We start from the raw sequence: 12,019 nt of genomic DNA, 5'->3' as shown, positions 1-12,019 counted from the left end.
TTTAAGTACTGCAGCAGCAGCTCCTGGGTTTTGCGCTAATGCTGTGACGCATTTCGACTGAAAAACCTAAAGGTATTAAGTGTTTTGTATCAGGACTCTGACACAGCATATTCACAATCCTGAGGCTCAGACTTACAGTATTTGTTCCTCTTGCACACCTTAACCCATGGCCTACTCTGGCTTATTTGCTCACACACCCAACTGGTGAATGATCAGGGTGAGTCACTTTTGGTGCTGATCCAGATAAAGAGACAGATGTTTAGGTGGCTGGTATTTATGAGGGTACAATTTGATGATACACATTAAAATCCTGTTCTAACAGATTTTAATGTGTTTGATTTGACATTGGATCAAAGGGGACCCATGGGCCTTGGCGGAGGTATGCGCTCGACTGAGTGCCATTCTAGTTGGCTAAACACTGAACCTCACTCTGCTTCATGCACACGTCTCAGATTAGTTTGTGCGTTAGATGCATGACTATTTACTCATGATACAATTTTGACAAAAGGGCCCATGTGATGACGAATCACTGTTCACAGTCAAATTTTATTTTGAAAATCAAAGAAACTGTGAAAAGTGATTCGTCATCACATGGGCCCTTTTGTCAAAATTGTATCATGAGTAAATAGTCATGCATCTAATACACAAACTAATCTGAGACGTGCATGAAGCAGAGTGAGGTTCAGTGTTTTGGTGATGTGCCAAGGGGCATACAGTCCGCCGGAAGTGACGTAGTCAGGATTCCACTGCGCAGGTGCGTCGCGGGGACGTTCGCTTGCTCAGTACTCTCAGGTCGGGGCTGGATCTCGGAGATATCACCTTCCCTGTGAGGTTACTGCGGATGTGAACTGGGCTCCGTGCACACTCACTGTAGAGATATGTAGAAGAACAGCGTGCTGTATTATTTCAAGCGCTGCAGACAGACCGGCTCGGTAACATGACCCTGCATTCAGCTGTAATTAGAAGCACCGCACTCGGGATTATGTCAGCGGCGGTTTCTCATGGAGAGAGAATGGACGCGCATCTTGAAGAATAATGAAGACGAGCTGTCAAAGTAGAGAAAAAAGATTTTTAACAGCCAGACACGATGGATGATCGACGGAAAAGGAAGCTGACATTCCTCACCATCGGGCTGGTGTTTCTCCTGAGCGGTGTGGAGTATGGTGAGATGTGATTTTGTTGTATTTTGCGGCTGTCATCTAAACCTACTCTGTTTTTATTTTGATTATCTCCATTAAAATGCGTCACAAAACTCATCTGTGAGTGATAAAGCAGGCCTGATCATTTCCCCTTAAACATCTTAAACATGTTTTCATTCCTGTGATTCAACACTTATTTCATCACACTTAAGTCAAGCTGTTGTTGAAGGCCTACATAAAGTTACCATTAATTACATTTAGTATATATTTGGACTGTTGTATTTATATCCAGTGTCACAACAATGAGTTTTGAGGAGTGGAGCATATTGTACTGGAGTGGTTTAACAAGTTAACCAGTGACAGTTTGTATTTGCACGAGAAGTTTTACACAACTATCAGGCTGTGTGAGTCTATCTGGGAATGAATACGTCGTCCAGGGCTGTAATCAGGATTATAGATAAACTGAGGACATGAGTGAGTCAAAATTCCCCCTTTGCAGCACCCCTGAATAAACATTTCCATTGTGTTTTTAGATAGTTTAATCCAGCCCAAGTTTAATGTTAACCTGCTAAGTGAGTTATTTATTGACTAAAAGCTTTAATGATTGTGTTTCAGAGAGACCCGTGGAAGTGTGATTGTAGCCTACGATAGAAACCGTGTTGTTAAAACTCCAAAATCCAGCAAAGCAATACCAAAAAACATGACCTTGATGTTCTCGCCTGAATCAATCTGCAGCACGGTTGGTATTTAAATGAAACTTGGGCAGGGTTAGCGCAATGTTAAGGATGATTTAAGATACAGATGCTGTCTGAGCAATGATTGCATCCAGATTTGCAGATTGATCTGATAACGCCGGTCACTCAGTACACTGTCGTGCAGTAAAATAATGTGTTTGACACATTTTGAAGCTGTCTTGACACAATAAAGGACTTTACTTGTAGTAGTGTTTTCACAGTCTGGTATGAACACGTTTACTTTAGTGAAGGATCTTAATACTTCTTCAACCACTGCTCACTATAGTAGCAATGTCCTAAAAATCTGAGACAAAGAAGCATTATCCCTCCCAAATACAGATGTCTCTGTCAGAGTGATGATACTACGGCATATCTCCCAGATAACGTGAAAATATGAGCAATCATTTCCTCTCTGGAATTTTCTGACAAGTGCTTTATTGTCTGTCTTCAGTCCCCAGAACTGAATTAGGATTGTAGTGGGTCAGCGCTATTCACCAGGAGGAAGAGCTACCACTGACTGCAGCCAAAGTTATACTTCACAGTGTATGTTGTCAGCTCTCTCAGCATTACTAGCACCGACATGGAAAAGGTTCAAAGTTTCCCCTAGATTTGAGACATACAGACATCATCTGAACTCTTGTTTTGCCCTCGTCTCACCTTGTTTCTTGTTCTGCATTCGACGGAGCGTGCGACATGAGTGATAAATCAATTCAAGTAGATCTTTCTGCTGGCCGTGTACAGATTAGATAAAAAAAAAAAAAAACAGAACCATTGAATTTATTAGTTTATCATGAATTTATGGTTATCAACAACAACTGCAGTGATGGTGTTTATTAGTGATATTACACTGCCTTAACTTTGCCTCTGATAAACGTCACTGTAGGGCTCAGGGGAGTCACAGGGTTGTAATAAACATGGGTGAGATGCCATGGGGATGGAGCCTGGGTGATACTGCTTATGTACAAACAGCCCAACAGAGCCACAGTATGCTTGATTGGCTCCATGCAGGGCTTATGACTCAGCATCACTGAGTTACACAGTGTACGTTCAGCAAATTTGGAAGAGTTCGATCACATTGTATGTTGTGTAGACATTTAGCTTTCTTCAAAAATACATTACCTCAGAGGAAGGTGTACTTCAGGAGATGTATAGATACTAATATCTGCTCACTTCTGTTTCCCCAGCTGTAATATTGCCCACAATATGGAGGTACCTGCAGACTTTAGATGCAGCACCATATTTTCTGGGTCTGGCCCTGTCAGCATTCAGCCTGAGTGGCCTCCTCTCGGGACCGCTCTTTGGCCACTGGTCTGACAGAACTGGGACCAGCAAGAAGATCATCTTGTTTGCTAATTGTTTTGAGATAATTGGTGAGTCCGCTCAAATTTCATACCCTAATAATATTACATACTCAACTTCTCATGTCAAAAACACACATGTTTTATATTAATCCTTCTGGTTCATTTAATTTTTCTACTCCTTGTTCCTCTCCAGGTAATTTCATGTATTTTATGGGCTTCTCCAAATGGCTCTTACTGTCAAGCAGACTGGTGGCAGGTGAGTCTGCGCAAAGTGACACTGTGGCTTATTGTTATTCATTTGGCAGGTGGCAAGCCAGTAGAATACAACTGACATATCAGTATAGCTTGGCAGGATCATTGTGTAAAGGTCAGCCCATTCTCGCTTCCAACGCCTCAAATATTGTGGCTTGGTCAGTGGCCGGATGTTTCAAATGACGCTGTAGTTACGACTTCCCAGGCGGAGGCTGGGGTGGTTGGGTGAATCGAACACAAGACTTCCACTCAAGTTCGAGTCCTGTATGTAAGCAAAAGTCAAGGTTGAGTTGTTTTGACTCACATTACGGAAGTTATGTTACTGAACCTACTTACTCATTTCAACCCAAACACTGATGTTTTCCCAGACCAAACCAAGTCGTTTTGCTGCCTAAACATAACCAAACTGTGACTTTCATTAACAGTCCAAAATTCATAACATGCTTAACGTCTGTCATCAAGCTTTAGTTTGAAAGTCTAACTGGACATTGCAAATGTATTATTTCTAACTTTACCACAGAGCCCTTTACGTGCATAAGTGATGCTAAAGGGGTACCTACAGTGTCATCATTTGAAACTGAGGGCCACTAAGGGGCCCTTTTAAAGTGATAAGAAATGATATGACATAATACACCAATGCTGTACATCCTCTGCAGAGCTCCAGGTTTCAACCTCAATGTGTCAGTGCTGTAACTTACTCTTGAAATATGTATTTTTCTTCAGGCGTCGGCACAGGCGCCGGCTCATCTATCTTTGGCTTTCTAACCAGAAGCACTACCCACGAGGATCGTGCCACAGTATTTGCTGCTGTCATGGCATGCCGACAAGCTGGCCTTCTGATTGGTCAGTGCTCCACTGCTTCCTGATGAGATTACTAAAGGCTAATCATTTCAATTGAATTAAATGTAATGGTTATGTATTCTTTACAAAGAACACATCGCACAAGATAACTGGGACTTTGGAGATTTAAGTGGGCTCACACGTAAACTTTTAAAAATAATGCATGGGTAATTAATCACGATAAGTCAAAACAAATAAATGATATGATTTGGAGTTGCTTTTGAGAATCATTTGCTCTTCACCAGGATTATATAGAATGATTTGCCAGAGTTTGAGGTTGGCTAAAATGCGTTTTTTACCTTTGTGTTTTTGACACAGGTCCAGCATTTAACATCTTCCTGAGGCTTTGTGATTTCCACATTGGTCCTTTTGTGGTCAATAAATATACTGCACCAGGGGTAAGGACCACAATATGGCGCACATCGAGTTGTTTCAACTCTGTAATACATTTTTCTCCACCAAAGAAAAGCTATAACACTCATTTTCTACCCCCTGCAGTTGTTCATGTGCCTGCTGTGGATTCTCCTTCAACTGGCGGTGGTCTTCATGTACTGGGACCTACCACCTCTAGAGAGGGGGAAGGCCAAGGAGAGTTTAACAAGTCAGCGCAGGGAGGAGCAGAACGAGAAAGGGCTCGTGGAAGATGAGGACAATGAGGAGGAAAAGCCGTTGATGGGGTCCCAGGAGCTGGGGGGTTCGTACGGCTCAGTGGTGACATCCAACTCACACATGTACCACAGGTCCGCTGCCTTAAATGCCTCGATGAATCACGTCTCTCCACCTTCTTCTCCCGTGCCGACCAACTCTCAAGAGTCTTCCAGCCCCTTTAAGAATTTCAGCATATCCAGAGGTGTGTGTGTGTGTGTGTGTGTGTGTGTGTGCGTGTGTGTGTGTGTGTGTGTGTGTGTGTGTGTGTGTGTGTGTGTGTGTGTGTCATTCTGTTGTCAATTAAAAGTCTACAAAAGGCTTCAAACACATTCTCTTAAGGTCTTTTTGTTTCTGACTGTGTCTTTGTCACTGTAGAGTTCCTGAGAGAAGAGGTGGTTGTGCTGCTGGCTGCTCAGTTCATCACACTCTTCAATCAGACAGCGCTGGAGGTGCAGTAAAGACACACAGACAGAAACAAGCACACAGACACAGATATGATTGAATAAAAAACTTGAGTTGTCTTGATATTTCTTTAGCTAGGAGATAGGACTCATGACATGCTGCTGGCAGACAAAGTTTATGTTTGCAGGTCTTTGAGACAAAATGACTTGATGCACTGTACCAACGTCTCCCTCCATTTTCCCCCCAGACCATGGTGACCCCGCTGACCCAGAAGTTCTTTGGCTATGGGGAGCTGGAGAACAGCATCATGTACTGTCTCTGCGGTGTGGAGGTGATCGCTGGCTTCCTGTTTGTGCGCTGGCTGAGCCAGCGTGTTGCTGAGCGGGTGGTACTGGCCATCGGTCTGACCATCTGCAATATCTCCGGTGTCTGGTGCCTCATCTTCCTGGCTAAGCCACTAGGTCAGACTGCGCCTAAGAAAGTCCTCACTTTTCTTATTGTACAGGTGCATTACTACTGATAAGCCCAAGTATAGAAGATCCTCCAATTTGGTTAACACGCCCATATATGCAAATCTTAAACCTATGACCAGCAAGCTAAAGCATAGGCATCCTCACAATCATAAACTTGGCTGTATCATGCTTATTCATTCAGTATTTTTGGTGTTTTCTGTAGGTGGTTTCCCATGGCAGCTGACTGAGTTCATCATTGGGGTGTTTCTGCAGGTTTTGGGTTTACCATTTGTAGCCGTGGCTCAGGTCTCCCTCTTCTCCAAAGTCACTGCTGAGAGAACACAAGGTGAGAAACTGCATCATCTTGTGGGAAGGAGAAAGTACTGCATGTTGGATGGTATTTGTATATAGGAATGAGTAGTGGGTCCTTTGTCCCTGACATCGACTGCACATTTTAAACATTTCAGTCCTGTATCCTTTGGTGTTTGGTGTGTTGAGTTCTATGTCTTTATGCCTTGTGCGTATTGCAGGTTTCAGCCAGGGAGTGCGCCGCTCAGTGGGAGGTCTTGCTACCATCCTGGGCCCTCTGTGGGCTGGTGGCTTGACTGAGAACATGTATATCATGATGGGGGTGATGATGGCACTGCTGGTACTGCTAACGGTATGCAAAAGGAAACACGATTGAAAACCCTAACCAAATGTAATATAGTGTAACTTAAAGCAACATTATGTAACTTTTTTACCTTAAAATAACAGCTTCAAAATCATGTTGATGGCAGTGTCTTGTAATAGGGTGAATGGTGTCTCTGTCTCAGCCCCCCTATCATTTATTTCTGCAGTATGTAGCTTCAGTGAGAGGGTAGGATCATCGTGACGTAATGAGTTTTGTAGTAGTTTTTATTTACAACAGTGGTGTTGCGCTCAGACACTGTGGGGGGCGCCATATTGCACAAAAATGCCAATTTCTACATGATATTGCCTTAATTAACCACTATGGCTGTGTATCAGATCTCGATACTTTTTTGTACTAACCAACATATGTCCGTATCATCGAGGATCAGATCAAATTTAGCTTATTCTTGGATCAAAAATGTCCAGATCTAAATCAGAATTTGTTTTTTAACTTTACTTTTTTTTAGCATATTTCATACAAGTTGTGTTCTTTATTTAACACCGTACACAGTTAAGAATATTTTGTAAATTAAACAAAAAATGGTTAAAACATATTCCACCAACCAAGATGTGTAAAAAAGTAGTGAAACTTGTTGCAATGGCACCAATATTGTAACATTAATTAGGTCATATTTCTGTAGACAAATCATTTTTTTTTATAAATAATACATCTGCAGAGCTTGTAGAAAGGTGCAGAATAAAATGATCCTTTCCTTTAAACAATTTTTATGATTGTGCATACAATCTTTTTTGGTTTTGTTTATCTCCGTGTAGGAATTCTGACAGCTGGTTACGGTTTTGTGAGCCAATAGTATAAAGCCGTATGCGGTATCCATGTTTCTGCAGCAGCAAGAGCCTTGGTAGTCGCCAGTTGGTGGGGGGAAAAAAAGTAAAAATGTCTGAGTTCTACAGTATGCACCCGGATTATAGTACTGCCTAAACGTTAGCTAGCTAGCATTAACGACATTAATGGTAGCTAGGGTCAGCGACGTTAATGTTAGCTAGCTAGTATGAGCAACGTTAGCATTAGCTTGCTTGTGTTTGCAACGGTAGGTAGTGCAACAAACTGGCAACCACTTGAGGGGGCAGATGATTCGAACAATAGGTGTGTTGTGTCTTAAATGCAATGAAAGGGGAGAGATGGCGAAAAGATAAAAAAACCTCTTGCCATGTGCTTTGGATTTATGCTAATTATCCACGTGCACAAGAGGCAGACCTCATTTACACATAATTTGTGTAAATGTGGGTCCCTCTTCTGTTTCAAAAAATGCAAGTTTTTTATCAGTGGGAATCTGATTGAAACAAATAGGAAATAACCAAACCACAGCAAAGGGTTTAAAGTAAGGAATCAGAGATGCAAGTTGACATCTTATAGCCAGCAGCTCCTCTTACATTAGGGAACAAACAAGCATAACAAAATGCTTGTAATGCCTGTAATGAAGCGTGGGCGAACCACAGCCCAACAAACAAATGTTTCCACTATCACTGAGAAAGAGGAAAAAACACAAGCAGAGTTTGTATCTGTGTGAGAAGGAGTCGGTGTGTGCTCCTCCAAACAGATGAAATGAGGTCCACTCTGGACTTTCTTTCGCTTAAATTGGGTCCACCAGGAACACTCTTCCAAAGTCCTGTGTTTTCTTTCTTTCATTTTCTTTGTTGTTGTACTTCGCTGACAGCTCAGGAGGAGGGTCACAGGGTTCACAGAATCAAGCTCTAAAACTCCCGTTTCACTTTCTAGTTTCATTTTGCTAACATTTTTAGTAGTTTATTTCTGTGTGTGTGAGAGACACGGATGGATTTAGAAAACAAATTAAATATTGCGTTGCCTCTCAAAGCCTCCTTGATGAACATTTCCTCTTTCTGTCTTTTCCTCATTTAATATTGTTTAATACAGATGATGCTGGCTTTCTCATACGACCGTCTGGTTGCACCTGCTACAGAGGAGCAAGCGGATGAGTCTGTCAACGGTGGCTAATCCCACAGTTGGTTGATGCAATAGAAGTGGAAGGTAGCTCTTTACCAATATCATACAGATAATGTATTGTATTAAAGGTCCCATTTTATGCTCATTTTCAGGTTCATATTTTTGTTTTGGGTGTTAACAAGAAAATGTTCACATGCCTAAATGTTCACACACATTCTTTTTCTCATACTGCTCATTGCTGCAGCACCTCTGTTCACCCTCTGTCTGAACACTCTGTTTTAGTGCCTGTCTCTTTAAGGCCCCCGCCCCTTACAAAGAGCCAAGTCTGCTCTAATTGGTCAGCTCTTACAGGCCTGAGAAGGCACCACCGTCCATTTTTTTTGCATCACCTCTGTGTTTGTGCAACTCCCGGCCGTGCGGAAACATTAAAGGCACAGTTTGTAAATGCTGGCTGTGTGCATTTCTCTGTTCTCGTTTTGATACTTTCAACATACAGTAGTTATGTAGCAACAAGACCTGCTTTATATTAAAGAGAGACATGGAAATCTCAGTGTCTTCAATATGGGACCTTTAATTCAAGACAATTTTCTTCCTTGCATGAAAATGTTATATGAGCCAGTAACAATCAAAGTGGTCAGTTGGATTTTTGAAGTTGATATATTTCCATGTAAATGAAAATTATTTATTTGCGTGCATGATCAGATAACTTCCAGACTATGAACATCTGCCTTGTCTACCACCTTGCTGCATCTCATCCTGTATATTATTCCCTTTTCCAGTGCACAGTGGGAGATTTCCTGTCCTGTACCTGAGAGTCCCTCCACAGTTTCACTCTCTGCATTGGGACCTGCATGCAGTGTGAAAACACACACCTCACCACCCAGAGGCTGATCAAAGCACTGATATGGTGTATATGTATATTTCCCATGGAAATATAGAATCCTGCAGACACTGCACGTGTAAGCGTTGGATGAAAATCCTTTCTGTCTTCTTGCACAAAACTACTAACTAAAGTAGGTGCATCTCACATTGTGTTTCAGCACATGCAATATAACACTAATTGCTCAGCTGATGGACATGCCCTATGGTTGTGGATTTAGCTGACCTGTGTCCTAGCTTTTCAGCTATTTAATACCTCATCCTCTGGTAAAAGAGGCATTCATATTATTGAAGGAGTTGGTAGAAAATTAGGTTTTTTCATCCTCTAAAGTAAAATACTCAAAGTTTTAGATCATTTAAAAGGATTTCAACCTTGTGGAAAATATCATTTCCATCCACTTCTGTTTACAACTGATTTAATGAAGGTTTCTCCTTGAACACAGCAAAAAGTTGAGCAAAATTGTATGTTTATTTGCTTTGAAAGTTGTATTTATTCATCCAAATGTTGAATTATGTGCTTTATGATTTAATATTTTCAGAGTGGCCTCCACCATTGAAGCAATTTGTCTGAACGAACCACTAACACAAAGAGTTTTATTCGTGTGGGTTTTAACTGTAACACTGTATTTGTCATCTCAAGGGGATGAAAATGCTGTTTCAAAGACATTTAAAACTGCAGTAATAAAATTCTCAGGGAAAACACTAAGTCCTTGTAGTTTTTGGCATTAAAATAGTCCCATTAGTTGGCTCAGAATCATCTCTCAGTTATTACATCTACAATTACCTAAATTAATTAAAGCAAAAAAAGCTATGGATATCTGTCAAACTCTAATTGAAGTTAATGGCTGTTGGATGATCAAATAGGTTTCCTGCTTTTAATAATGCAGCGACGTACTAGTTTCTAATTGTTCGATGCTGATGTAGCGCACATTTTCAACACTGGTGGGCGCTCTTAGTCTTTCTACTGAAGTAAATCCTCCTTGTTACTGCTGAGCCTCATGTTTGATGTTTGTATCAGTCGGTCAGATAACTCCATAAGGTCAAGTGCACTACTACAAATACACATTTAGGGAAGAACTGCTTCTTTTTTTGCTAATTCTTTGTACAACAACAGTCTTGTAGTTGTTGCAGTGGAGAAAAGACAAACCAGTCAGTCAGTGAGGCTTTAGATTGTGTTTGTTTTGTACCTCTTGATAATTTGTTCAGGTTTTATACTCACAAACACCAAAAATACATTATGAACTACCAGAATATTTATTTCTTATTTATTTTGCATTTATTTATTTGATTTCTCTTTTTTCGTGGGATTTCATGTATCTATACAAACAAAGATAAACTTCCACCATACTGCATCGACTTATGTTTCATTTTTCTCTGGAGAAAGTATACGCACAGTAATAATGAGAGGGAAAAAAAACTGTGTTTGCTATAATTAAAAAAAAACTACTTAATTACAATATAATTTGCAAGAAAAAGAGTTTTTTTGAAGAAAAAAATCTTTAATTCACATATTTCTATAATTTAGCTGGTTACATGTTGTCAATGCCAAGGCTGAAAAATTTAAACAAAGAGATTTAGAGCATGTTATTATATTTAAATGATTCCCTCCTTTCCATGACCGCATTTAAGAGCGCTATGTGTGAATGGTAAATATGTTGTAATGGGACGATGAATTAATCCTTTGTTTTTCTTCCTTTTTTTTTTTTTTTGATGAAATATCTATAAACCACTGTCTCATGAAATTATTGTTAACACTGACATCATTGTTATTTTTGTTATAAAATATCTATCTATATATATATATATATATATATATATATATATATATATATCTATATATATATATATATATATATATATATATATGCCTATACATATTATTTTGCAACACATTTTTGGATGTACACAATTTTTAAAAAAGTGATTTTAAAAAATGTAATAAAGTTGCTTTTTTCTGAATGCAGTTTTTTTTTTTCCTTTTTACTATCGGCTGTACTAATATCTTTAGTTCATTGAATATATTTTAACTTTATTTGTCTTATTTATTACAATCAGAATTTTACAATTTCAGTTCCACAAACAAAATATTGAACATTAATGTTATTTGATAAGTTATATCAGGGTCAGCTCAACGTTTATTTACATTCGCAGTCACAATTTACCGCAATGTTGGTTTTTCAATTCAATTTTTTATATATAATGTTAATAATATATAATGTAAAAAAAAATTAGATTCAAAGAACAAAACTCAGGATAATGGGGTCATGTAATTTAGGTGCTGAACATTTCTGAAAATGTAATTTTACTGAACATGATATTATTTGTATCACAACATTTATGTACACTTGAGAAGAATAATTTTACTTGTGTACAATTTTAGCAATTTAATGTTTAAATAAAATACATATATATTATGTAAATCAAAATACTATATAAAATAGTCTAACAATTAATGGTAATTTTAGAAATTCTAATGACAGTCTTTAAATGTTTCCCTTAGAATTAAAATCATGAACATCAGTGGAAAAAAATCTCTTGCTATTTACCTTTTTTCCTTTTTTTGGAAATCACAATATGATAATACAGAATCTGTTTTCCTTAGTTATTAAACTGTTACTCATGTTTGTGTCGTGCAGAATGATATAACGTTTTTTTGTATGTTTTGGTGTTTTTGTAAAATTTTAAAATAACAAGCTGCACAGTTGATAAAGTAATAGAAATATTAAAATATTTATTGGACATTTTGTCAAGGACAAATGAACATAATTTACAAGAT

At 39.1% G+C, this 12,019-nt stretch overlaps 1 protein-coding gene across 1 annotated transcript; it reads left to right on the top strand.

Moving 5' to 3' along the window:
• Window positions 1-742: 742 nt before the first annotated feature.
• On the top strand, window positions 743-10,723 carry mfsd8l1 (major facilitator superfamily domain containing 8-like 1). The gene is made up of 12 exons (XM_073477039.1): window positions 743-1,163; window positions 3,058-3,243; window positions 3,368-3,430; window positions 4,150-4,269; window positions 4,585-4,664; window positions 4,765-5,116; window positions 5,290-5,363; window positions 5,564-5,777; window positions 5,992-6,114; window positions 6,299-6,429; window positions 8,335-8,448; window positions 9,144-10,723. The coding sequence occupies exons 1-11, from the start codon at window positions 1,088-1,090 to the stop codon at window positions 8,413-8,415; spliced, it is 1,500 nt and encodes a 499-aa protein (XP_073333140.1). The 5' UTR covers window positions 743-1,087; the 3' UTR covers window positions 8,416-8,448; window positions 9,144-10,723.
• The last annotated feature ends 1,296 nt before the right edge of the window (window positions 10,724-12,019 follow it).

Source organism: Pagrus major, chromosome 11, assembly GCF_040436345.1.
Source record: "Pagrus major chromosome 11, Pma_NU_1.0".
NCBI lineage: Eukaryota > Metazoa > Chordata > Actinopteri > Spariformes > Sparidae > Pagrus > Pagrus major.
The sequence above is the reverse complement of the archived record's forward strand: the minus strand, read 5'-3'. Positions and strand labels throughout refer to the sequence as shown.

Coding starts and splice junctions, on each gene's coding strand:
- mfsd8l1 (XM_073477039.1), top strand. CDS start 1,088: ATGGATGATCGACGGAAAAGGAAGCTGACATTCCTCACCATCGGGCTG. Junction 4,665..4,764: donor ATAAATATACTGCACCAGGG/GTAAGGACCACA, acceptor TACCCCCTGCAG/TTGTTCATGTGCCTGCTGTG. Junction 5,778..5,991: donor CTTCCTGGCTAAGCCACTAG/GTCAGACTGCGC, acceptor TGTTTTCTGTAG/GTGGTTTCCCATGGCAGCTG.